Below are 27710 nucleotides of genomic sequence, written 5' to 3' on the forward strand. Positions count from 1 at the left end.
TGGTGGGGGGTGGGTGCCCTGATAAAGTCATAAAAATAATTATAGGCTAGATAGATGTAGATTTCTAGATCTAGAATCTAGCTTAGACCTAGTCTAGTTTGCGACAGTTTTTAGTGCAAAAAAAGTATTCCCGGTACTAATGTGTCAGTCAGGCTAGGATTCTTCTTCCATTAATCTAGATCTAATCTATTTTTGCAGAACTTCTCGATCTAATCAAAGATTGTAGATTGTTATGTACTATCATTGATCTAATTAGGCCTCGGACAAACCAAAGCCTCTGCTAGCCTACTCTGCTAGCCTACTCTACTAGCCTACTTACTACTTGCCTACTGATTGATTGATCAAGAGACATTAGTCTAGCCTATTTACTATTTAGACAAATAATGTAAAAATAGCAGTTGATCTTTGACCAATGGAGACTCGTCTAATTTAAACGTACTGTAGATTAATGCGCTCCACCTCTCTCAGCTAGTATTAAACAACATACTTTATTGTATCCCCCAACTTCTTTTTATCTAAAATATAAAGATGTATACATCTATTTATGCTTGTACTTATATTATTTAACGCTTAATTTTGAGATATGAATAGCCTATTCGACGAACTTTTTTCTTCAAACGAAAACAAAGCCCACGATTTCAAGCGTAAGTAGGTCATCAACGCGCGGACGGATGGAGGACCGATGTTTTCAAATTTTAAACGTAAACAAACTGTTGTAGAAAGTGTATTCGCGTGACACCGTAAGTACTCATGCAATTTGAAATGTTACTCGGAAATTAATTGTTATTGATTTAGGAATTATTTTCATGTTTGATTTACATTTAGACTCCACATTTAGGCCGTGGGGAGGAATTCTACCGCGTAGACTCGGTTCAGATAGGCAGGCCTGTTACTGTAAATGTCTGCCTGCCTGATTTCAATTCGCTTGAAAGCGAAGACGAACTTGCCATCCAGAACTTACGAAAGCTCCCAAGACCGTGGACTCAAGTTTTTAAACCCCCCGGCAAAGGAATTGCTGACTGAAATATAATGTCTCGTGTTAACCTGACTGATTATTAACATTGTTTTGTAATATTGCAAAAATTCCATGGATGTGCAAGGACACGGTAGTGGCAGTGGTAGGCTAGTTGATGGATGGCTGATAACAAGGGAACAACCTTTGCTTAGTTACGCCAAGTTACATTAGAACGAGATCAAGTCTGCTGTAGATCTAGATCTAGAGTCTAGATATAAATCTAGATCTCTAGATCTAGATTTAGATATCTATTCTAGATCTAGATATCTAGATCTAGATATATCTAGGTCTAGAATCTAGGGAAGGACTTCCGTAACCAGCGACCAATTAAAGAAGCGAAAAGGCCTAACCCTCTAATCCAAACTCAAACCCTAACCCTTACCCTACCCCTAGATCTACCCCTCTACCCCTAGCCCTCAATTCTGCTCTGTCTCATAGTGGTCGCTCGTTACAGAAAACTTAAAGAATTGAAACTAAATCCTCCTGAGATTCATCTTGAACCTTAAACTTAGACTTGACTTAGAAAGTGGCTATTCTCACCCGCCCGGATGTTCTCGCAAGATTAACTCCTCCCCTCTTCTCTCTCTCTCTGTCTCTTTCTGAATACTGTCTGTCGGTGTGGACGATCAAATTGACCAAAACAAAATTGGTTGTCTACAAAGATGCTACGGCTATTTAAATTTAACTTTTCGAATCGAGCCGAACTACGCAGGTCGCCATTTTGTTTTGCCCGGAAATTCTCGCGCTACTCCTCTCTCTCTTTCTCTCTCTCTCTCCACTGCCCACAGACAAAATTGTACGCTTTTAGTAGGCTACAGTTGTAATGGAACGTTTGTTCAGGGCACAGAATTCTACAATTTTTCTGTTATCACAGTGTAGAATTCTGTGGTTTAGGTTGAACGCGCACCGGGTGAGAATAGCCACAAGACTCGCCTGCACTATTCTCACTCCGGGTGAGAATAGAGGTGGCCTTAAACTTAACTGAAGTGGAGACACTTATGTTAAGTATGTATCTCAACACAGCCTAATGAAATGTAATACTAATACAACGTTCGGGAAAATAAACTTGAACTCTAGAGATCTAGAATATAGATCTAGATCTAGATCTAGAGTCAAGAATCTAATATATCTAGATTTCTAGATCTAGATCTAGATCTAGATCTATTTTTCCGAATGGTTTCCGTTTTCGATATTTGTTGATAAAAATTTGCGAATGGAGTGTGTGTAAAAGGTGTGGACGGGGCGGGAGAGGGGGGGGGGGCGTGGAGGGATGGCCTCATTAAACATTAGTATTAGCAGACACCACTAGATTCTAGATCTACTCCCTGCTAACCTGCTGGCTAAAGTAAAGTCACAAATCTAGATCTAGATCAGGAAAGGCCTAGCTCTAGTTTACGACCGTTTTTTGTGCCAAAAAAAGTTTTCCCAGCAGGTGGTCTGCTAATCTTCAATTTTACCACGATTTAAAAAAAAACAAAACATTTATGATAAAGGATTTTAGTGTTTGCTAGGTGACTAGATCTAGATCTGGGTCTAAATGTTACTGCCAAGGTCAATCAGTCTTGTTTTCTCGCAGTACCTTTTGGAGGTATTTTCAAATGAAGTAGGCCTATAGTCCGGGAACGTTGCCCCAACCACTACTGAAGTATCTGAATACTCAGACATTTAAGTCTCTAGCTCTAGATCTAGTCTAGAACGTGAATTCGATGCCAAAAATGCTTCTTCCCAGTCCTCGCAGAATGGCAAAATGAAAGATGACGCCTAAATCTCGCAAATAACCAAAGAATTAAAATAGGCCTATCGAGAATGGAAACCTTTTGGAGAAATAGAGTTCAAGTTTATTTTCCCGAACGTTCGGAGCAATAGTCACTTCCACAGATTAAACTTAGATCTGATGTAGATTTAGGTCTAAACTCTTTAAAAAAACAACTGATATTGCCTGATTTAAGTTGGTCCCATAACACTCAGCTACACTGCATACTCAAACAAAAAGTAAAAAAAGAAGGCTTCTGTTGTTAAGTGGGAAACTGTGTTGTGAGTCATAGGAGAAAAAAAAAAATTAAAATTTACCCTTTTATTTGTCCCAGAAGGGCACTTTGTTTTACAATGGCAAACATACATGCATAATACGTAATTATAAATATGTACATGCATAAATACATACACAAATACACACTATTACACAAATACAGAACAGTTTACAAACAATGCCACTGTCGGTCGCCACTGTGCAGCGCCCTGTAATTTAAGCTAGGGTTATCGTATCTTGCTCAAGGACACGCTCCAGTGACCACCCGTCTGATCCTGGTGTCACTGACCATTGCTTGAGTCTAAACTCACTACTCACTCAGCCACTGGAGCCCCCAACCAGCTAGTTCTCCAGAAAGTTGTCCCAAAAGGTGAAAGATTGTCTTTGTACTCTGACTGAAATGACAAACCACTTCTTTATCTAGATCTATCATTCATTATTCCTGATTCCCACAAATAGAATTTGGTACACTACTTCACATTGCTTTTCATCGCTTTGATTACCAAGTAACAGTAGGGCTTGACTATTACTATTACTGTTATAATAAATAATAGGTATTTGATACTCAAAATAATGCACTCTCAATTAACACACTTCAAGAGGTTTGCTTTTTTGTCAATAGTGTCTACTCTATTTCATTGTGGTATTTCTTCAGGTTCTGGTCTTGGTAAAAAAAAAAAAAAAATTAATTCTTAAATTAAGGGCCTACTCACCTTTTTGCAGACAATTATATTTCCAGTTAAAACCTTTTTTTGTCTCCAGATGAATCTTCATGGGAAAATAATAGTTATCAAGAGAAATGGCGCTGATGGAGCCCATTTTCCGTTGACTGTGGACCGATGCCTATTTGGCAGGTAAGTCGATAATAAATAGGGCCCATACCTTCCAGAATAGTCATGTACTGTCATGACAGACTTCTTTCTCTTTTCAGTTTCAGTCATTAGAAACAATGAATGGTCTGTAAGGTATCATTTAATAGGAAGGACGATATACTGATTGTTGCACTCTTGAAAAGGAGACTAAATTGAGTGTGCCTGTTTCATAATGCCTGTCTTTTTGGCAAGTAATAAAGGGGTTGTCATTTTTTTGTTTGTAACTCTTTCACTATTTATATGATGTACATGATGCTTCACTCTCAGAAGTCTAAATCTGAGGTGTGCTTTTCATTGTTAATGTTAATATTGTTGTCCTTTGTTTGAATTCTTGCAGAGGCCTTGACTGTGACATTCGTATTCAACTACCAACTGTGGATAATGAGCAGTGTCAGATTGAAATAGATGACAAGGGTCATGTAAGAATCTGTAATCTGTGTTTGTTCTTATGAGAGAGTTATTTTTATTTATTTATAGAAATATCAGCAATGATAGTGAGATTTTTTCCTGTTGTACACATTCTGTTTATTTAGTAGCCCCTTAAGAATTGGCTTATTCTTCTGAAAAGGATTACTTGGGAGTTTTTTGGTTGCTGGTATTCAAATTGCCACGTTTAGATTTGCAATGCCTTCTACCATTTGAGGCTCTTGGGCATTATATTTTAATTAAAATTTAATGGATTTTAAAGTTTTATTTTGTCACCTCTTGTGATTTTAGCAATGTATTTATATAAGAAGCTGTGTTGAACTCTGCAGTGTGCCTTTTAAGTCTTTTGCTATTGTCGTATTTAACAATTATACTTTGTAATCTTATTAAGCTACCCTTTTCATTATGCACTTTCTTTCAGCAGTTTGCTTTTATTGACCTTTCAAAGTAGTCATAGCACAAAACTGATTATTGTCATGTTATCTTAAAGTTTTCACCATTCATTCATTTGTTCATTTCATATGCATTTCTAAAGTAGACCAAAGAAAAAGTTAAATATTTTTTGTTCTTGTCTCAACAGGTATTTATGAAGAATTTAAGCTCCTCAACCCCCACTCTCATCAATGAGAAAGCCTTACCAAACTCACTGACGGCAATGTCCCATGGTGATGTCATCACTATTGTGGACCGGAAATTTAGATTTGAATTTCCGCCAAATTCCCGCTTCTTTCAAGGAAAGTCTCCGAAAGCCAAGAGCCCTAAAACTCCCAAGACAAAGTCCCCAGTGGTAGGTGATTTGATCCAAGGTCTAAGTTCTCAATAGTTACCTTGTTTTTTTGTGTCTAGTCCTGTGCATGTTCGTGAATTTTTCTCTCTGAGCTTTCGTTCATCTCTAAATGGACAACTTAGTCTACAGTGCTGTTCGCTGCAGGTCCTCCAGGCTCTCGTAGAGTTTTGGGCCTCTCTGCCCAGTGTTGAGCCAATGTTTCCTTCTGAGTGTCTCGAGCATTGGGCAGATTTGTTGCAGATAGTTTCCTGTTTGGTTGTCTCTTGGAGTTGAAATTGTGTTTTGTCTTGATGATTGTAAGTTCGGTGAGAGGTAGAGACACTGTTTAAAGGGTTAAATTCAAATTGGCGAAATTGTCTAAGATAGCCACCTATTGTTGGGAGAAAAATGCTTGTATTAGACAGGTGGACATCTTAGTGTCATTATGATACAGAAAAAAACCCCGCAAGGAAGGAGTGGTTGTATGGACAGGTCAGTCTTGGACAAGTGATCTTTAGAGCAGGTTTGATTGCAGTTGGGGGGGGGGGGTCGGGGGTGTAAAGGGGTATTGGTTATGCTGTGCCTTTCTCAATAGAGTAGTTCCCCTCTACCCTACAATTAAGTTTAGAAATACATGTTTTGTATTTTGTTATACAATTGGGATTATGTGACAGCCACATAGAGAGGCCTAGGAAATCACTATCAGGTTTCAGAAAGGGAGCATGCATGTTTGGGTATTTTTTGGCGTTTTTGCTATCATTATTCTCTCTATGGTTATGATTATCCTGTTCTTGTCATTCTTTCATAGTGGGTGGTTGGCGAGTGCTCAGGTGTGGTTTGCTTCTTCTTTGCTATCAAACATCTATCGTCCTTATCTTTCCTTCTTCTTTTTTATGTTTGTTACTCCTCTAATCTTCTGGCGCTCATTTGACCTTATGCAGTTGCGCCGAAAAACCTTTACTAAAATTAAAACTAATTCTCTCATAATCTCTGCAGGTGGCTAAACGTCTCAGTTCTGGGAAAAGCCCAAAAGCCTCTCCCAAAAAGCCCTTAAGTCCGAGGACTGACAATGTGCCTATGGCTCAGAGCCCTAAGTCAGCAAAGTCTCCCTCAAGTGCCAAGAAGGATTCTGGAAAACGCAACTCTAATGCAAACAACAACAAGTCCCCTCAGGGTGGAGCCGCTGCGTCCCCTGACTTTTTGTTTGGGTTGTCTCCAGCTTCATTTTACAAGGCGTCTGTGACTCCTAAGGCGATCAAGAAGATCTCTGACTCGTACCGGGCCAGTGGATCTGCCCAGGGCTCCCGCGTGAGCAGCCCGGCCCCAGCCAGTCAGGCACAGAAGAGTCCACTCAAAGTAGCTGCAGGATCAGCTGCTGGATCACCCAAATCTCCTGGTGGAAAGGTAAGGGGGATTCATGATAGTCATGATATGTAGAAGAGAATCATGGTGAGAAGGGATTCATGATGTGAGAAAGAAGGGATTCATGATATGTAGAGGGGAGTTCATGATGTGAAGGAAGGATTCATGAATGAAGAAGGGACTCATAATGTGAAGAGCTGTCTGATTTATTTTGTCTTTGGTGAAGACTTTGTTGCATAAAGGATGTTATGAGTTTTATAGGATTGTTAATGACCATAAAACAAGAATTGTTGCGAAGGGGATTTATGTTAGATGTGGTCACTCTTGATTCCTGTTTTTTTTTTTTGTTTCTTACGTTTCTTCTTTATAAGTTTTAGATTCTTTATATATCACTATTTGATATGCCTTTTTTGTGTGTGTGTGTGTGTGTTGCATGCCTTTCCCTCTCTCTCCGGACAAATTAAAAAATTGTCTTTCATAGTGGGTGAGTTTTGTAAACTATCGGGTGAATTTGATATTTATCTTACCCATGATGTAGTCTTTTCATTCTGTTCTGAAAGAGAATCTATCAGTAGCAACTGTCTTATGACCCCCCCCCCAATTCTGCTGTAAGCTGACGAAATACCTTTTTCAAATTCACAGCAGTTTCGAGAAAAAGAGTTTTTTTTGTCAGCGTAACAATTGAAAAATAGAGTGCTTCAGAAATTTAATTCAAATTTTATTCCCATTTGCACTTTGATTTTTTTCTCAGAAGTAGGGTAACTGATCAGGTTTTAAATTTTGCGAATAAGAAATTTGGCTGTCGAAATGAGAAAAAAAAGGGCGCTTTGTCATTTAATGGCAAAATTGTCCTTTCTCTTTTTTCGAGATAGTTGTCCTTACTCTTATTACAGTATATATTCCTTTTATAGAACAGCAGTGACCCGACATTTTAAAATACCCTTTATAAAAGAAATCCCACAAAAGGAGCGTATTTTTTTCTAAAGTAATAAAACTCGTGTTGTACAGAAATTGTTGTCCCAGTATCATATCTGTTCCCATTGTTTGTTTTTTTTGGTATGTTTTATTACAAATTTTGAATCTGTTTCTGATGCACAGAAGTCTGAAGGGACCCCATACTCAAAGTCAAAAAACTTGCGCAAGAGTATCACAGACTTGAAGAGACGATCGGTGCCAGTTTTTGAGGCAGAGGAAAGCTCTCCGAATGTACCTAAACAAGGTATCGTGTGTTGTAGTTGAGTTATTGAGTTGAATAAGAACTCGTTTGTTTTTCATCCTCCTTTCATTATGGTCTCCATTGCAAAAGGATTCCCAAGCAATGAAGCCATCGCATGTGGGTAACAATTGGAATTAATTAAAGTGAATACCTTTTCAGGTGGACATTTTAGCAAACGTTTTGAAGGCAAGTGTTTAGCTATATAATCTAAACCTCTACACGTTTGCCACTTTACAGTAAAAACTTTACAGTAAAAGTTATTAAGTTATGTAAGGCATTAAATTAAAAACTGTTTGGTTAGGTGTAAGATAGATCTAGAGACTGAATATTTTTGTACGATGTCTGAAAATTCTTTTTTTAAATATTTTTTTTAGAGGATCCTCTTTTCCCTTTCCTAGCATTAAAAAAAAGTTTACCATAAAATCAAATTTGGATGTTGATTGCAATGTGAGTGTTACCTGGCATTTCAGTGGAAACTTGTATCTTCTTTTATTCGTTGGTGCCTGACATTAGATCTTAAGTCTGAATAGAAGGTTCCATGTTGTTGTGTCGATGTCATTCCCCTTTTGGTTTTGTGAATATAGCTGTCCTTATCCCTCCTCTGCTTCTTTTTTGTGTTTGTTACTCTCTTGCAACACCTATTCTTTGGTACATACATGAGCTGTGTTGTGAGTGCTGTTAAATGCTCACTTGAACTAAAAAGGCAATCACTTAGTTGCCAGCTTACTGAATCTCTGGGAAGATGTTGAGCCCCTTCAGGCTACCTATGAGCACAAAGACAGGCACAGATGCTTGCCAGTAATGCCATGTTATTTAAGTATAAAATGCCAGCTTAAAGGACATACATTTTCAAAACAGGATCATGAGAGCTATTTGTGTGTAAATATTTTTCATAAACTCGTAAAATCTAAGAATTTTGATAACAAACTGTATAATAACAGATATTTTATTAACCATCCCAAGTTTAAACAAAGAAAGCTGTAAATAAGGCTCACGGGGGTGGGGATTATAGAGGAAATTCAGTGTTATTTGAATTTGATTGATTACTGTTCTAGAATAACAGGGTGGATAAAGGAGATAATATGTTCTCTGGTTCTGTCACTTTCAAGTCAAGATGTACTGCATGAAGTAAGAAGGCCAGAGGGCTCTCGTGGTCCAGAGGTATGGTGTTTGCCTCTCATTCAGCGATAGTGAGCGCCTTAAAACACCAAGAAAAGAGAAAAAGTAAAGTGGGCCTGGAGAAGTGGAGTAATGCTTTGAGGGTCATTACCTGCTCGGGGTGGGGGGGGTCGGAGAAACCAGACAGGCCACAACTAAGTGTGCCTCTCAGAGAGTGGAACTGAATAGCCATGTGAACTGATAGATCTTCTTCCATTCTCTTAAAGTATGTTATATTATTTTTTGTGGGTGAAATTTAAAGACAGAAGAACTAAGTTCTGGGGAATATAGCTGTAGGCAAAGAATTTTCCTAGCGTTTTAAAAGTATTATTTTTACTGTCTTTCAGAGAGTAAAAAAGCCACCCCACAATCAAACAGAAAGAGGAAATCTTCCGGAGTAATGCTTCTACCAAGTTCAAAGAGAAAGCGCGTGTCATTTGGACCAAGTCTTAGTCCGGAACATTTTGACAGGTGTCTCCCTCCCAAAACCCCTGTTAAGAAAGGAGCCACACCAGGAAGAAGGGATAGCGAGGGTAGAAAATCCTTGCTGAAATCTACCCCTTTCAAGAGCCGTTCCCCAGCCAAGAAGGGCCAGTCACCCCGTAGGTCAAGCACCACCCCTTTTAAAGTGTCTGATAAAACGCCTCCTAAGTCACCAGCTAAGAGTGCCTCTCCAAAAAGCCCGGCGAAATCTGCAGCTGCGTCGCCTGCTGAGAGAAAGTCTCGGTCTCCCAAGAAATCTTTGTCTCCCTTGAAGGCAGCTTCAAAGTCTCCAGTCAGCAGAAAATCAACTCCATCACCGACTCCGAAACAGACTCCTCCATCAAAGTCCAGAGGTTCCACACCCACAAAAACCCCACCAAAATCTAAAGCTAAGAGCCCATCACCCGTCAAAACCCCGAAAACCCAGACACCAGTGTCAGCAGCAAAACCCAAAACTCAAGAGAGCCCTTCTTCCCCTGCCGAGTCTCTGAAGCAAAAGTTAAAGCTGGAGTCCAAGAGCCCTGCACAGGGAAGTGCCTCACCTGCTAAGAGCAAGACGCCGGCAAAGAGCCCAGCCAGAAGCCCTTCTCCCGCTAAAAGCAAGACACCGGCAAAGAGTCCGGCCAGAAGCCCTTCTCCTGCTAAAAGCAAGACACCGGCAAAGAGTCCAGCCAGAAGCCCTTCTCCGGCTAAAAGCAAGACACCGGCAAAGAGCCCAGCCAGAAGCCCTTCTCCCGCTAAAAGCAAGACACCGGCAAAGAGCCCAGCCAGAAGCTCTTCTCCCGCTAAAAGCAAGACACCGGCAAAGAGCCCAGCCAGAAGCCCTTCTCCCGCTAAAAGCAAGACACCAGTGAAAAGCCCTGCAAGAAGCGGCTCCCCTGCTAAAAGCAAGACACCAGTGAAGACACCGGCAAAGAGCCCTGCAAGAAGTCCTTCTCCTGCTAAAGGAAAGACACCAGCAAAGAGTCCGGCAAGAAGTGCATCTCCAGCTCTCAGCAAGACGCCAGCGAAGACTCCTGCTAAAACTCCAGAGGTAGTTAAATCCTCTCCTGCCTCTAGATCAAGGAGTCAATCTCCTGTAAAAACACCCAAGTCTGCAGGGAAGACCCCGAAAGTGGAGTCGGTTTCAAAGATTATTGCTAAAACCCCTTCCCCTGCTAAATCCCCTTTGAAGTCCCCAAAAGTCAAGTCTTCTACTAAAAAAGGATCAACGAAAAACACTCCCGTCAAAATTGACCAAATGAATGTGTCTGCTGCGTCCCCAATGGATTTATTTTCTCAGCTGAGTCCCCTTGCCCCAGTGGTATCTAAAAGAAAAAGTACTCCAGGGAGCGTTAAATCCAAGAGAACTCCTCAAGCCAAGCGTGCGAAGAGTGCAAGTCCTGCTGGGCTGAAGCGCATGTTCAAGACCCCGGGAAAGAAATCCTTGCCTGTTGATGTTAGTCCAGCTAGTCTTCTACGCTTGATGAAAACGCCCAAAGAAAAGACAGATGCTGTCACTAAAACGCCAAAAGCAAAGAGCGTTCACATTAATGCTGCAAGCCCGACTGGTGTGAAACGGTTGCTGAAAACGCCAAAAGTCAAACGCGCAGGGCAGCAGGTGAGCAGCCCCAGTGGCATCAAACGTTTGCTGAAGACTCCTAAAGGCAAGATTGCCGCAGAGGTGGCCCTTGAAGGTGTGGCAGAACTGTTGACTACACCGCCAAGCAAGGCTGCTTCAACTCCAAAAGGAAATATAAGCCAAAACAATGCTGGTCAGGGATCGTCTAAGAGGATGTTTGTTGACACCCCAAGGCCAGTATTTTCAGCAAAACGGAGTAGGAGCCCTAAGAAATTTTTTGATGATGCTGCTGCTGCTTCTCCGAGCAAGAGTGCGCCAGAAGGGAAGAAAGGTGGTACTCCAAAAGCGACTCTTTCAGCCAAGAAAGCTGCATCTCCTAAACAGACTTCTGCTAAAAAGGTCACATCTCCTGCAAAGATGCCTTCACCTTTGAAGACTTCTGCAAAGAAAACTTCACCTAAGAAGACCCCTTCATCTGCAAAGAGTTCTCCTAAAGCGTCCCCCAAAAAGCAGACAACGCCAAAGCCAGCTGCATCCCCTAAGACCCCATCCTCTGCTAAAGAAGATAACTTGAACATTCTGAGCACACCAAAGTCGAGCAAGAAAGGAGGGAAATCACCCAAAGCACAGAAGAATCTAGCTCTTACAGCGTTGCAGAGTCCAGCTGGGAAAATTATTGCACCTCCTCAAGATATCAACAAAGTGGTGGCACTGCGGGCTATTATGGGCAGACAAGCGACCCCGAAATTGTCGGCTCTCCAGAAGAAGCCAATGACACCAAAGTCGAGCAAGAAGGCAGCGTCCGCAAAGAAGGTGAAAACTTGGTCAGATATTGTCAAGGCTCAGCCATCAGCAAAGCCGCAGAGTATCGCCCAAGGCAAGAGTATCTCTGCTCTGAACAAAGTGATCAAGAAGCAGTCCCCCCTGCCTGTGAAGGTGAGATGCTGATATGGTTTATTATTTCTTAGAACTTTGACAAAGAGAGTAATGTAGTTAGATCTAGTTGTTTCTTGGAACATTGACATCGTTCATAGGGAAAGCTTTAAAAATAAAAATTTCTCTCCTTTAGGGTTGGTGTTTTTTAAATAAAAAATCATACTTGGCTCTATTACCTGACCATACTTTTGATATTTCATCATACAAGGTGTCCTACAGTGAGATTCGGTTGAGTCTGCTTTTAGTCAAATTCTTCTGGCTGCTGGATTTTCTTCCGTTTAGCCAGCTTTTCAGCTTAGAGAGGTTGTTCAGATAGGAGAAAACCCCCATTTTTATATTCTTTCGGCTTACAGCTGTTTTTAACTCCCCCCCCCCCCCCTCAATATGTCCTTTGTGTGACCATGCATATGAAACTGGTTCATCACCTGTTCCTCTACACAGCCCTAAATCAAATGTCATCAGAGCTACACTTCTCCTCCGAGACCTAACATTGATAACACTATGGAACATTACACTAATTACAGCAACTGTAGCAAACTTGCACTTTTATTTTTATCTCTACATGGCATTGGACAGAAGGGTTAGGGCCCAGCTGTTGCTGGATAGATAACAACAACTGTTGTTTTTAGGTTCACCGTGTTTGTTTTTCGCAGACTCCACCGTGTGTGATATTGCATGATTTGGTGTACCTGTACTGTAGTGAAAAAAGCCTGTGACTATACAAACAGTGGAGAAACATTTCGTGAAACACTGTAGGGGTAGATTATAGGTTTGCTTTAACTTATTTTTTAAATAGTGCAGTTTAAGACTTGTCCCTTCCTTCAGGTATGCCAAGTTAAGTGACTTCTTGTGCATGTTGATACCAGGAGTCTTGTGTTCACCTTGTCAAGGCCTGTGCAGCATGCTCCGAGGTCTTGGTCAACTTTCAAGTGAAAGTTGACCTTTCTGTAATCTGAATCTCAGTACAAAAATAACTTAACTATCTAATCGATGACCACTATTGCTTCTAAAAAATTGCCTCTCTGCTCATACCTTATGCAATGTAGAGAAAATGAAGTTTACTATTTGTACGACGGCAGATGAGAACCAATGAGATTGCAATACTTTCCTTTGCTGATTAAAAATTTATTGGGAACATGTTTAATGTTTTATTTGTATTTTGTGTTGGATTTGGTTGCTTTTTGTAGTATTCACAATTTGATTTTAAAAAATTATTTTTGTCTTTCTTTATGGTTTTTAGAGATTAGGAAAAGTGCCCAAGACTCCCCGGACTGTGGCAAGGGCTCTGGCTCCCTCAACTGGCCATGCAGAATCGCCTGCCACCATTTTGATTGGCAGGAAGGCTCTCGGAAAGACCAAGGCTAAAACACCCAAGCAAGTCCCACGGAAGGGAAGAAAACAGTCTGTTGTAAGTCACTGTGTTGTAGTCCCTCACTGTTGTCTGGTGATGTTGAATTTGAAGTTATTCTGATTCCTGTTTCGAGTAAGACGAGTTACAATTTTTCAAATTTTCTTGTCTAGGGAAAATTTTTTCTTGCTGGGTTACTTTTTAGGGGTAGAGAAGTTTTCATGTTATGTTATTTGTCCATTTTATGTTTTTATTATGTCTCTCTAGTTGGTGGGTGTTCTGGTGTGGTTTGTTCCTTCTTTCCTATCAAACATCTATCGTCCTTATCTCCTCTCCTTCTATTTTGTGTTTGTTACTCTCTTGTGTTACTCTCTTGTAACACCTCTGATCTTTGGCACTTATATGACCTTGTTGTGTTGCAAGTGCAATAAAACTTTAACTAAAACTTCTGTCTCTCTACATTGACAAAGAATGGCTTTCCTCTTGTTACAGACAAAAGCAGCTAGGAAGTCGGCCGGAAATACCAGTTTCACTGGCCTCACAGAGATGTTTAAAACTCCGAAAGAAAAGTCTCCCTCCACTTCCAAGCAGAATGACAGTGCCTTGTATGCCGAGCTTCCAGACACTCCGAATGGACCAAACGAAATGTTCGTGTCCCCTTTGTCCGACCGCAAGTCCAAGAGCCCGGGCAACAGGAAGAGCACAAACCTGGTGGGTGTGAAGGAGCTGTTTAAGTCCAGGAAGTCATCGGGCAAGGTGACGTTGACAGGGGTCAAAGAGCTGTTCCAGGAGCGGAAGGCCAGCTCCGTGGTCAGCCCCACTGGTGTGAAGAAGATGCTCAAGTCTCCCAAAGTTGTTCCTGCGGCCAGCCCCACAGGGGTGGAGCATTTGTTCCTGTCTCCCAAGGTAGGTCTTCCCCCACTTTTTCTTTCTTTCTCTCCAGTTTAGTCCAATGATTTTAACTAGTGAAATTAAGAAGACAAACTTGAGGTTTTTAAAAAATGAAAATTTAAAATGTATGAGGTTTCTTAACCGCCGAAACATGTAAAAAAAAAAAAAAAAAGAAAACCTTTGGTCAAGAACCCATTTTGCTCATTTTATGTCTTTATAGTGCTAGTTTAGATGAATCTTTTCGACAATGAAAAGCTGAGCAAATGTGAGCACTTTGAACAATTCATCCCTGAACGTTTTAGGTTTTTCTTTTATTTAGAAACCATTATCATAAATGAACGTCTGACATTAAAGTGTGTCATGCAAATTTTGTCGTTGCGCATTCTTTCAATTAACTGAAAATATTGGTGTGGACTGTTATTTAAATTTCTGTTATTTCAGGTTGCAAAATCGCCGAAGAAGGTGATATCAGCTGAAGTTGCACAGGTAGAAGCTGTAGCTGCAAAACCAAGCCCATCTCCTGTGGCTGCACGAGGAGGCAGGAGAGGAAAAGTTGCCAAAGTTACTCCTGTGAAGGCCACAAAGAGCAAGGCTCAAACTCTGACGTCGCCCGCCTTGGCGGTAACCCCAGTGAAGACTTCGAGGACAAAAAGAGGAGCTGCAGCAGCAGCAGAATCTGAGCCGCCTGCAGCTTCTCCTGTGGTTGCTAAGAAACAAGCTACCAAGCGCAAAGCAGCTGCATCGCCAGCGGCTGCGGTGTCCAAGAAAGCTAAAGTTGTCGTGGCCGAGGCTTCTCCTGCCAAGCCCAGGGGCACCAGGGGTCGGGGTGCAGGAAAAGCTGCAAGTCCAGCGAAGAAAGCATCTCCTGTAAAGGCCCCGGCTCGGGGTCAGAAAGGTTTGTGAACTTTTGGTCGTAATATTCGGCTGTCCAGTTCCCTCTTTTCTGCCAAATCCAGTATAAATGGATTATGTTACAACAACTACAAAGAGTACAAAATATTGCTGCCAAAATAATTACTAATAAACTAAAGCATGATCATGTGACTCCTATTTTAAAAGCATTGCACTGGCTCCAGGTGAAAGAGCGTATCATATATAAAATCTGTTTAACTTGCTACAAGTGCTTAAATGATTTATCACCGGACTATCTAAAACAGTTTTTAACACCCTATGTGCCTCCTAGAACACTCAGATCATCAAGTGACAAAACAACCCTTGTTAACCCTAAAATAAATTTCAAATCATATGGCCAACGCTCTTTTTCATATTTTGCCCCACTTGTTTGGAATAGGCTTCCAAAAACTATCAGAGAAGCATGTATGGTATAAGGTTTTACGGCGCTCGCAACTGCTAAGGTCATATGAGCGCGCTATCAGAGAAGCAGAAAATCTAGAAATTTTAAAGAAGAAACTAAAAGCATATCTATTTTTATCATATTTCGATTAGACAGAATCCATCCAAGCTGTAGATCGTTGTGAGTTTGTATGTGCATATGTACGTATGTGTGTATGTATGTGTGTGTGGTGCGTGCATGAGTGAATATGTGTTTGCACGAGTATGTAACACTATGTACCTTTAAAATTGATTTGTGAATCCATAACATTTATCATGTTAAGCGCATAGAGCATTGCATGTGGATATGCGCTATATAAAGGCAATCCATTATTATTTTTTAATGTTTAAGGTCCATTGCCATCTACAGACGATTGTGTTGTTTCCTTTAGATGATTATATACAGTTGAAATTGTCCTAGATGGCCACCCATTGCTGAGGAGAAAAGTGGTTATCTTAGACAGGTGAACTTCTTGGATAGTGTCATTACAATATTTTAAAAATGCAAAGGGAGAAGTGGGAAGTGATTGTTTGTAAAGGTGCTTCTTTTGGGCAGGTGGCTGTTGGACCAGGTTTGACTGAACAGTGGAACCTGTCTTGCCAGAAAACTGTCTAAGATGAAAACCTGTCATAATGGCATCTCCCTGCTCCCCCTTTTAAGAAATTTCTCTATAACTTGGGGAAACCTGCTCAATCTGGCGACTGAAAAAGAAATACCGTCGTGGGGGGTTGACCTGTTCAGGGTGGAAAATCATAAAATGCTCATATGAAAATGGAACTCCAAAGTTAGATTCCATTGTCTCTAATCTTTTCACCAAGCCAGTTTGAAATTGTCTAAGATGGCCACCATTGACCTTTGTCAAGGAGAAAAATGGCGGGCTTAGACAGGTGACTGTCTTAAACAGTGTCATTGTAATGTTTAAAAAGTGCGGGGGGGGGGGGGGGGGGGAGGAGGTGGCTGTACTGGTGATTGTCATAAACAGATGGCAGTGAAAGCAGGTTCAACCGTATATTCTAATTTCTATATATGTATTTATACTTTTGAAGAATGTTTTGGGTTTATTTTCCTTTCTGTGTGTCTTCAGCAGCAGCAGCAGCAAAGGCTGTGGTAGCAGCACCAGTTGAGGCCTCCCCGGTGAAGTCCAGGAGCACCAGAGGTAGAGGAGCAGGGAAAGCTGCAAGCCCAGCCAAGAAAGCTTCTCCTGTTAAAGCAACGGCACGCGGCAAGAAAGGTATTTTGTTTAGTAAAAAAAAAAAAGGCTTTGTTTTGTTTCATGGGCCCTGTAGTGTTTACAACATTGCATTATGTCTAAAGAAGCCGCATACAATCATGTTGTGAGCTGTTGATGTGTTTGGATTTTGGCCTACTTCCTTTATCGTAGTTTTTAGTAAGTCCAAATTGAGAAAGGGCTCATATTTGGGATCTAAAGTTTCTTTCACGTTTTTACTCATTGTTGTGATAAAAGATTACTTAGCATCTTTTGGTTTCATTTTTTGTTCAAGAAAGCCAGCAAATTGAAATAAAATATTAAGTGTTTGTATGTGTTTTATCAATATAACTACAGCTAGTTTTTTTTAAAATCTGCCATAATCATAGAATAGTGAAATCTCTTTTATCTATTAGGTTTTGAGGCTCAGAAGTTTTGGATCTGCTTTTCTTACAGGATGTAACTTATGTTCGTCTGAGAAAAAGGATGATACAATTTTATAAAAGAAATGGTTAAGAAGAGAAAAGTCTCTGCATCTTTGTCCTTTTAATGTTAAATGTTTCCCTCCTTCTGCTTAATACTTAATTAGGCCTTGGGCCTGTACAGATTTGGCTGGGTTTGTGTACACTAAGCATCTCATTCATCACCAAGAGACCATTGAAATCTACTTTTATTATTTTTAATATGTTGATATCGTACCTCAGATATCATATTACATAATGGCATATTCGTTCTCAGCAGCAGCGAAGGCACCAGAGCCTGAGGTCGTGGTTCCCGTACAAGCCTCGCCAGTGAAGGCCAGGGGCACCAGAGGCCGTGCGACAGCAAAAGCAGCCAGCCCTGCCAAGAAAGCTTCACCGGTCAAGGCTGCGGTTCGGGGCAAGAAAGGTATTTTTTGTTTTGTCTTTCTCGTGTTTGTAGCTGATGTGTATATATAATATATATGACCACATGACGCATTTTGAAGAATCCCGTTTTTTTGCATTTTCATGTGCAAAGATCATTTCTGAACAATATGAAATATTGATATATTACTGGTTAAAGAATCCATTTTGAATGGAACTTAGTTTTTGTCAAAAATTCTATTTTTGACCTTTGAGGCCTGATATCTCGGTTCGAGCAAATGCGTCTTGTGGTCCCTTTCACCAGGCACGCACACATATATGTACACTTGATTGTGCTCTCAGGGCCACCTGTACAAGACTATCACTTGTATCAACTATCACATCCCAGTTTCCCCTTTCTTTTAAAAAGAATTAATATAATGACATTGTCCAAGACTTCCGCCTGTCTCAGTCACCAACTTTTCTCCTCAACGGGTGGCCTTGGACAAATTTTAGTGTATTTGTTGGATTACTGCTTGATTTTGGACACTGTAGTTTTCGTTCGGTCCTTTAGTTGTACCATTATTTGTGTTTATAGTGTGAGTTAGGCTCTTTGTTGTTGCAGACGGAAGAAATCAGTTGGATTCCAGAATTGGGAAATTATAAATCATTTGCATCAAGTAATTATGTGTGTGTGCTGAGATGTTGTATCTCACTCATGCGGGGAGGGGCATGGGTGGCAATGTGAAAACCCGAGCTGCTGATTTTCCTAATTAATCCTGAATTCTGATGCTTCTGTAACTCTGAATATGAATAGAAATGTGATGGCTGCTGACAAAATGAGTTACTCTTTGTATTTTAGCTCTATCGAAATGCGTTCGTCAAATTTATAGTTTTTCTATGATTTATCAGTGAAATGAAACAATTTATCAGTGTAAAATGATCAAAGACATGATAAACATGAAGAAAATGGCATCAATTGAAAATCTACCCCTTTGACATGTGTTATGTTGATTTTCACTGAGATCTCTTCATTCACTGATTGTGGGAAGTAACTCATTTTGCCTGCACGCAGCACAAGTGTTGTGATCATTGGGGTTAATATTGCTCTTATTTTATCCCTGTCATCTAGAATTAATTCAGAATCTGTAGCCATCTTAAAAACTAAAATACTGCTTTGGAGAAACAGTGTTGTTGATAGTAAACTGATTGGTGTAGTTGGCATCTGTAAATGGTGACTTTGTCTTGACAGCTGCTGCGAAGACAGTAGAGCCTGCAGCACCAGTAGCTCAGGAGCCAGCGGCACCTTCCCCCGTCAAGGTGGCGTCTCCTGTGAAACCAGCCGCTCGGGGCAGAAAAGGTGATCTTTTTATTACAATCGACCCCACTTGTGTTGAACTTGCTTGAGTTGCTCTTCGGTTAAGACTGTTAAGTTGATCTTTTTATCGGGTCCTGTCACCTCTTCTTCTTTACAGATCCCAATGGTTAAGTCAGGAATGGGGATTCTCCTAAAATTTTCAGAATTCCGAACTTTAAAAAAATAAAAATTTGCAGACGATTGTACTGTTGCATTGTGGATTTGAACAATTTCTTGCTGTGGGAAAGTGGGTGTGGACAAACTATTGCTGCACTGCACTTGAAAGAGTTACATACTACCATTTCTCCTCCTACTTGAGCATGAGAACATGAACATGCAGGGAAAAGAATTACTGCCTGACCATCAAACAATAACATTGATCTGACCTGTAGAAACATTCATAAGTATTTAGATGAATGTAGGCTTCTGTATTTTTTTATTTTATCATGTTTGTTACCTAGTGAAATAACACCTTATTGTAATTCTTTTTTAAAATTCAAAACACTCTCAGAGACTCAGAGAAAACTCTCAGTTTTCAAAGTTAAAAATGTAAATTTCTTCTCGGCTTCAGGGACCCCCCTGCTGCTGTCGCAGAATCTTCAGAAAAATTATTAGGGATTGGTTTCCATCCGTGTTAGTTGAACTTCGGATGGGTTGAATCTTTTGTCGCACTTCCCTGATGACACAAACTCTTCCGTATTCTACTGTATAAACAAGTTTTTAATTCAAATTAGTTCAACGTTGTGGAATGAATGTCTTGAGGTGATGGTTTTTTTTTGGTACATCTCATTGGGAGATAAATTTTGATTTTCTTTGTCGAATAATAGTTCATCTGTCAATTGCCTCACAAGACCAATCCGTCTGCAAAGGAGAATATTTATGAATGGAAATAGAAGAAATTATAGTGTAAAGGACTTGAGTCTTCTGCTATGGCCAATGGGACCAATTCTGGTAGAGAATATATGCAATATTTTTAAGAGTTTAAAAGCTTCATTCTCCATTTATCTTTTTGTCATCAACAGTGGCAAAGGCTGAGCCTGTGGTAGCAGCACCAGTCGAGGCCTCACCGGTCAAGTCCAGGAGCACCAGAGGTAGAGGAGCAGGGAAAGCTGCAAGCCCAGCCAAGAAAGCTTCTCCTGTCAAACCTGCTGCACGTGGGAAGAAAGGTATACCTTTTTTTTTCTCTTCCCTCCTGTTTTCCAAAGATTATGGTTGAAAATTTTGAATGCAGAAGAAATGAGCGATCAATTACCTGAGATTTTTAAGATTATTAACTAGGATCCAGTTGTTTGTGCTATGGTCAGAATATGGTCTAGCAGTGTTGTTTAATGTCTTGTGTGTTTATGCTGTATAATTCCTTTTGTCAAATGTCAGTGAGGAACAGTACATCCCATTGTACTGTAACTCTTTTATTTTAGCAGAGATGAGAGGTTTGTTATCGATTTTATTCTTAAAATACTTTTCTTTAGGAGAACATTGAAGAAACTTCCCCACTCGAGGATGTGCAGTCTTGAACCTCAAATCTTCCAAACTTCCTTCCTCTCTCTACCCCATTCCCCCTTTTTCTCCTTTAAAAAGAAAAAAAGAATGAAAGTCCAGATTACTAGTATGAATACAGTTGGGGTATTTTTTTTCTTCTTTTTCAGCAGCAGCAGTAGTTAAAGCCCCTGAGCCCGTAGTAGCAGCACCAGAACCTTCTCCTGTCAAGGCCAAAACGACCAGAGGGAGAGGGGCGAGCAAAGCTGCCAGTCCGGCCAAGAAAGCTTCTCCTGTCAAACCTGCCGCACGTGGCAAGAAAGGTATGTTGGATTTATGATGTGTGCATTCTTCTTTGTGCCTTACAACAGGTTTATGGTTCAGGGAATTGAATTATAAATAGTTTTTCTAATTTCATGAATCTCTTTACATTTTTTATTTTTTTTTAGTAACCTTTTGCTTTCAGGTACATAGCAACGAAATCTGTACTAATCAGGCTTTTCTTTAAATATGGTCTATCTTTTTAAAGATACGGTTGTTTTCCCTCTATCCTTGGACAAAGAAAATTGTTTTTTCTTGAGAAATCATGGTGTTCAGGCAGAAGTTAAGCTGGATCCTGTCAAGACACCTGATTGATGTAGACAATCATCATTGTCAATCTTTATGGGAGTTGTTCTTGTGAGGTGGGGGTCTATCAATATACACTTTTCCAGAGTTTTCACTTTGATTTGAATGTAACTGGCATCTGTGATATAGGTGTGAGACACTTTGCTGTCACATGCAGGAGAACCAAGTTCGATTCCTGGATGGGGAGAGAATTTTTATCGAGTATTTCTGTCTTTCTTCTAGGATGTTGTATTTCTTTCAGCTTGGATTGACTGTGACTGGCAGTCGGAAGCCCTACTCCTATATGATCTAAATTGTGTCAGTGAGGATGTTTTTAAAAATCTACATTTAAGGAATAAAGAAAATGGAATGTTAAAGTGTTTGGTTTCACTTTCTCTTTACTCAGCAGTGGCCAAAGCCCCAGAGCCCGAGGTAGCAGCGCCAGTGGAAGCCTCCCCGGTCAAGGCCAGGAGCACTAGAGGTAGAGGGGCTGGGAAAAAGGCAAGCCCGGTCAAGAAGGCTTCCCCTGCCAAACCTGCCGCTGGGACCAGGACAGGTACAGTCCCTGTGCTGTTTGTTGAAACCCTCTATAGCGTAATTATATCGCTACCTTTAAATTAAAAAGTTCTTTCTGACATTTTTGGCTGTTTTGACTTACTAAGAGCATGAGGTCAGAAACCAAATGTTTTATCTGCTCCGTCAAAAGAGTAAGATTATTTAGAGTTATCATGACGTTCAAAGAACTGCATTTGAAAAAAGCTTGACATGTGAAACTCAAATTATTTTTCTGTCAAATCTCTCAAAACTGAGCAGATACAACTTTGTAATTCTTGGGTAGCGGTATTTGTATCTTGTTACAACACACTGGCAAGAGCGATAGATAAGAGGACAGGATAATATCTTGTTCTTTCCCTTCCTCATGGTCTTTGTGCAGGTTCATAGCTGTCAACCAGTATGTAAAAAACTTTTAAGTACATTTTTGGGGTTCTGAGTAGGTATGTTTTTGTGTCTGAAAATATTATGTATTCTCTGTTTTCTAATAGTACACTTTCAAGACTGGATTTGCAAATGAGAATGAAGTCCATATGTCATTTCTTTCAATGTTACTGACCGCAGGTCTGCTTTGAAAAGTTTGAATTAATTAAGTGTAAAAATAAAAAATCAAAGTGTGTGCATCAAGGGTTTGGAGTAGGGTTACTGGGACAATTCCCACCATCTTGATCGGCCGTATGGGAATAGGTTGGGAGGGGTGGCAGATTGAATCCTTTAAAACAAATACACATAAGACTGAAGTTGTCTATAGGCCATTCCCAAAGGGGGGATATTTAACATGTTTTTATGCTCGATGGAATTGTAAATAGGTTGATTTTTCATTGTCGTTCTCATACTGTGCTGGAACAACATAGGGGAATCTGCTTTTTCTTTCCTCATCCTTACTATCGTCATTTTCCTCTACTTCTTTTGTATGTTTGTCACTCTCTTGTGAACTGCTATTTTCGGGGTGCCTTGATTGTCGAAGCAGACTTTGTGCTGTTAAGGCTAGAGAGGTGAGTAGAGTAAGCCTGATTCCCCGTTTGGACTTCTCTGTTGACATCTATCCTTTGGCACTCATATGACCTTATCACTTTGCAGTCACACAGCATGGGTGGTTGGTGGGTGCTCTGGTGTGATTTGCTTCTTCTTTCCTATCAAACATCTATCGTCCTGATCTCCCCCTTTTTTTTATGTTTGTTACTCTCTTGTAACATGTCTAATCTTCTGGCGCTCATATGACCTATGCAGTTGCGAGCTCTGTAAAATCTCTACTAAAACTAAATCACACAGCAGTACAAAATACCCCATCTGGTCACCCAGCCAGGAGAGAGACTGCAATGGACTTCTCGGGCGTGGCTCAAAAATACGCCAGATGACCGGAGCACATAATTTTCAGCGGCGCATTATTGCGTCAAGTGACCTCAAAGTGTTATGCAGTTCCGAGCGCCATGAAACCTAACTAAAACTTAATGACAAAATTTTTAGGTGGATGGTTGGCGGATGCTCCAAAGTGTTATTATAATGCTGTTGCGAGCGCCATAAAACCTTAGTAAAACTAAAACTTAATGACAAAATTTTTAGGTGGATGGTTGGCAGGTGCTCTGATGTGGTTTGTTCCTTCTTTCCTATTGAACATTTCTCATCTCTCCTTCTTTTCTTTGTATGTTACTCTTTAGTAATACCTCTACTTTTTAGCATTTATATGCTTATTTGTGTTGCAAGTATCTGAAAATGCTTATTAAAAAAAAGAAAAGAAACTGTGTATTTGCTTAATTTTTTTGGTTTTGATTTCTTTGGTCTTTTGTTCTGTAGAAAGACATGATTCATATTATCTTTATTTCCTCAAATTTCAACAGGAAAACGGAAAGCTGACGTTCCTGTAGAGCCGTCTCCGGCAAAGAAAGCGAAAGCCGCGGTGGCAGCTCTGGCTACTCCCAAGGTGAAGAGCCCCGCAAAACCTGCCCGCAGAGGTGCTGTGGCCACCAAGGCTGCTAAGGCTGTCCAGTTTAGTGTAGAAGCGAGCCCATCCCCTGTGAAACCTGCCAGGGGTGCGAAGAAAGCTCCGGCAGCAAAAGCTGCACCGGCTGCCACAAAAAGGGCAGGCTCTAGAAGTGCTGGGCAGGCTCCAAAACCGGTTAGTCCTAAGGTGAAAGCGGCTGCTGAAGTTGCCCCAGCTCCTCCTAAGGGCAAAGCAGCAGCAGCGAAGAAGGCATCTGCTCCCAAAGGAAAGGCAGCGACAAAAGCAGCGTCTCCAAAGAAGGCAGCAACTCCAAAGGGGAAGACGGCAGCAAAGAAAGCAACAACACCACAAGCATCTCCTGTGTCCCGAAGGACTAGGCGGCGATGAACAGATTATCTTTAGGGTTGTATATAGGCTCAGTGTGCAGCATTTCAAATGCATAGTCTTTGGATCAGGGACTCAGTACCAGAGACTGGTCGTGATCTGTTTCATTCACGTTCATTTAAAACTGATTCATTCATTGTCCTTGGCTGGAAATGCTCTTCACATTGGACTCTTAAGTGCCGTCAAATTTCAAACAAAAAAATGTTTCTAGTGTTTTAATGAGATGGTCATGGAAAAGCTTAGGTGAGACATTTTTACGTCTTCAGCATGATACGTATTGTGCCATTTATCTGTATTTGGACCGTTGTATAGGACTGACGCAAATTTATTTGTGCCTGTGGAAAGTAAGTAATGCACCAGGTCAGTTAGTCAATGGCAGCTGAGTTGTTTGTTTTTTAAAAAATTGCTTACGACGTATATGTTATAATGTATTGATTGGATTGACGTGTGTTCATGAATATTTAAAAATCATTTTTGCAGCTGTTTTTTCATGCTCTACCTTTTCCAGAGAATGGTCACATTTTTAAAAAAGAGGGACAAAAGATTTAGTATATTTGTACGATATTAGATTCCGTGCCAGCTTATATCTATACTGAATCAACTGTAGATTACACCTTTTTGTTTAGTTGCACACTTGTTTATATTTCTCCTCAATCGACTGTTGTATTTGCTGATGATCTTGGAACTTATACGAAAAAGTTGGCAAAAGTTGAAGAGGAGTGTGCTAGAACTCGGGGCTTAGCGGGGAAATAATATGAAGTGAATATCTGAAGTCTACTGTACTAGCCATCTCTGTCTCTCTCTGCCTCTCTCTCTCTGCCTCTCTCTCTCTCTCTCTCTCTCTCTCTCTCTCTCTCTCTCACACACACACACACACGCACACACACACTCCCCCTTCCCTGTTTATTTGATGTGTTGTAGTGAGGTTATTGCGAGTGCCTTACCTTGGAGTTGCCTCTGGGGCCTATAAGTGTACGTGGACTGACTTGTATCAAACTGACTTATTTAGGGCTGCGACTTTGATTGCAGACAGAATTGATCGTTTCATAATTCATTGTTTCATGATTAAGACGAGATAGTTTTGTGTTTTGTGCTGTTTTTGCTTGTTGTTCATTGAAAGTTTTATAATAGGCCTGCTCAACCGTTTTTACAAATCATCAGAGTAACATTGTGTGCTCTTCTTCGACCTATGTGGTTATCCACACTTTAAAAAAAAAAATGATGTCTTTACCTTTTGAAAGGTTTATTTTCACGAATGCTATTTCAACATTCACACTTTTTACAAATTTTGTCCAAGTCAGAGAACATTTTTAGTTGCCTCATGTTAATCATATTGCATGTGTAACGCTGTGTTATTTGTTACCTACGTTCAGACATTTTGCCTGCCTGAGAAATAAATCGTCTGCGCTCGGTTTCTCATATTATCACATGAGTTCATAACTCCTTTCGAAAGTCTATGTTTCACGATGTATATTAGTGCTGAATTTTCACATTATTTATAGTATGTGAGCATTAATGTGCAAATGTTACATTTCATTTATTTGATGTTTGTAGATTATATATTTGCAATTCCAAAGGCAATGTATAATGGATTTAGGGTTCGGGGTTGGGGGGGGGGGGGGTGTCTATAGTATAGTGTCATGTATGATTCTTAATGTACTACATGACCTCATGCAGTGGGGGATGTAGCTTGAAACAGTTTACATCATTCTAGATGTTAAAACCCTATTTTTTGGGTATATAAATGGGTTATTTAAACATTTAAAAAAATTTCTGCGTCATTTATCCATAAATATGTCAGGGGTCTCCCAAGTAACTTGGGATGGGCATCTGGAAAATATTTTCAGATCGGCAGAAACATAATTTAGGGCAGTAGTAGTAGAAGTATTTGATGTACAACATTGTCTTTAAATGTTTTACATGTTATGACAGACTGTTATATAATTTATTCCTAAAACCTAGTATATCTTTTTGACAATGGGTTTGCTTGTTAATAATATATATGATTTATGTACTTATTAAATGTTTTGTCATTATTAAATTTTTTTTTCTCTCTCTCTCTCCCCCCCCCCCTTTTTTTTTTTCCCCCCCCCCCCCCTCCCTCTCTCCCCCTCCCTCTCTCTCTCTCTCCCTCTCTCTCTCTCTCTCTCTCTCCCCCCCCTCCCTCTCTCTCTCTCTCTCCCTCCCTCTCCCTCCCTCTCTCTCTCTCTCTCTCTCTCTCTCTCTCTCTCTCTCTCTCTCTCTCTCTCCCTCCCTCCCTCCCTCTTCCTCTTTCTCTTTCCCTCCAACCCCATTTCTTTCAGGTCATACATGTGTTTGTCCTGTTGTCTTGGTGAAAACTTTCCCTACCTCTAGTAGAAACTTTCTTTCTATCTCCTGTTGAATGGTGTGGTGCTTCTCGTCTTTTTGCCTACACATCTGTATGTATGTATTGTACATAGTTCTTACTGACTGCAGAGTTCACATTGCCTTTTGGGAAAGTTTTCTTTGAGACGAAAGCTTTTTCATCATCTGATGGGAACATCCAAGTACCGGTATTGTCATTCTCTTCATCCTTCCAAATGTATCTCATGACTCCTGGGGAAGGGTTGTCAGTCAGGATCAGTTTGAGAACGTTTTGTTTGACTGATAATGAAGTTTAAGTTTTTAAAATGATTCTAAGGTAGATTGTTGCCTGCAATGGAAGAGATTGTCTCATACGACTGAGATGACCTCTACCATTTATTCTGGGATTTTTTTACTGTATGCCTGTAGCTTTTTGCCACCTGATCTCTTTGTTTTTAGCGTGTTTGTGATTACCAGGCATGGGGAAATCAATTCTCATCGTAGCCTCTTGTGCAAGTGGGAAGCACATAAATATATCCAGCAATGGCTGGACAAGGTCAAGCCATACACAAATAAAGGCAAGGCTTGCTGGTTAGATGTTTACAGTTCAGAAGAAGTAGGGTCTCTCTTGTTTTGTTGAGGCTTCTTTTCTTCCCTAGGAGTCTCCTCATTTTCATTGTTTAATTTTATTATCATGCACATTATTTTTGTCATATCATTTTCTTGTGTTGTATTTTCACTCACTTGAACAATTTATAGAAAGCACTTTGTCACAGGTTTTGTCCTGGGCATATAGTGTTAAAATCTTTGTTCTTTGTTTTTATCACTGTATGGGGAAATTAGGGAAAGAAGGTTGACATTTGGGATCTACTCTGCGTTTTTATTCTGTTGAAACAAATTGCTCTGGTTTTCAAATTTTCCAGTTTTACAAAAATTTTAATAATTGTGTTTCTGACCTTTTAAAATTCTTGGGGAATATTTTTATGATTTTAGTTAAACTTGAGTGTCAATGTGCCAGGGCTGACATGTCAATTCTGTAGTCTTTATTTGCTCATCTGAAATAAAAAGAAAAAGAATTAGGAACGATGTGTTATTCCATTTTCTTGTGTATTTCCTTGTATCCTTACTTTTGCTGTTGGTATACATACATACACTTGGGATTTGGGTTCATATTTAAAGAGGCCACTTTGCTGGAAGAGAATCTTGTCTTTTTTTTTTTTTTTTAAATAATAAGACCTGACAAGTTTTCAGCTCTGTATAACAGTCGACTCCATGTGAGTTGAACTTTGGGTTCAGTTGATATTTTTCTCAGCTCCCAACGCCTCTTCTTCTTTACAAGTTCCAACGGTTGAGTTGAACTTCTGATTTGATCTTTTTTTTCACTCCCCCGACGACATCAACTCATCCGGGTGCTCTGGTGTGGTTTGCTTCTTCTGTCCTATCATTGAAACATCTATCGTTTTCATCTCCCCTCCTTCTATTTTGTGTTTGTTATTCTCTTGTAACACCTCTAATCTTCGGCACTTATATAATCTTGTTGTGTTGCAAGTGTTGTAAAACACTTACTAAAACTAAAAACTCATCCGTAGTCGACTGTAGTATGAAAGATCATCGTTGGGACACTGAAATACATGTACTACA

General features: G+C 40.2%; 1 protein-coding gene across 4 annotated transcripts; it reads left to right on the forward strand.

Annotated features, from left to right (window-relative positions):
• The first annotated feature begins 554 nt into the window (after nt 1-554).
• LOC101858021 (serine/arginine repetitive matrix protein 2) lies at nt 555-25514 on the forward strand. 4 transcript variants are annotated; one of them, XM_013081967.2, is made up of 18 exons: nt 555-740; nt 3291-3414; nt 3807-3898; nt 4254-4335; nt 4923-5129; nt 6105-6512; nt 7569-7689; nt 9192-11824; nt 13065-13232; nt 13665-14078; nt 14505-14958; nt 16481-16627; nt 17342-17491; nt 18680-18787; nt 19807-19950; nt 20431-20583; nt 21273-21422; nt 23257-25514. In XM_013081967.2, the coding sequence occupies exons 3-18, from the start codon at nt 3807-3809 to the stop codon at nt 23745-23747; spliced, it is 5922 nt and encodes a 1973-aa protein (XP_012937421.2). In that variant the 5' UTR covers nt 555-740; nt 3291-3414; the 3' UTR covers nt 23748-25514. The 4 variants fall into 4 exon arrangements, with proteins under 4 accessions (XP_012937421.2, XP_012937420.2, XP_012937416.2 ...); XM_013081966.2 differs by lacking the exon at nt 3291-3414; XM_013081962.2 differs by lacking the exons at nt 555-740; nt 3291-3414 and adding an exon at nt 799-1118.
• The last annotated feature ends 2196 nt before the right edge of the window (nt 25515-27710 follow it).

The sequence above is a fragment of the Aplysia californica genome, unplaced genomic scaffold (genome assembly GCF_000002075.1).
Source record: "Aplysia californica isolate F4 #8 unplaced genomic scaffold, AplCal3.0 scaffold00153, whole genome shotgun sequence".
NCBI classification, from domain to species: domain Eukaryota; kingdom Metazoa; phylum Mollusca; class Gastropoda; order Aplysiida; family Aplysiidae; genus Aplysia; species Aplysia californica.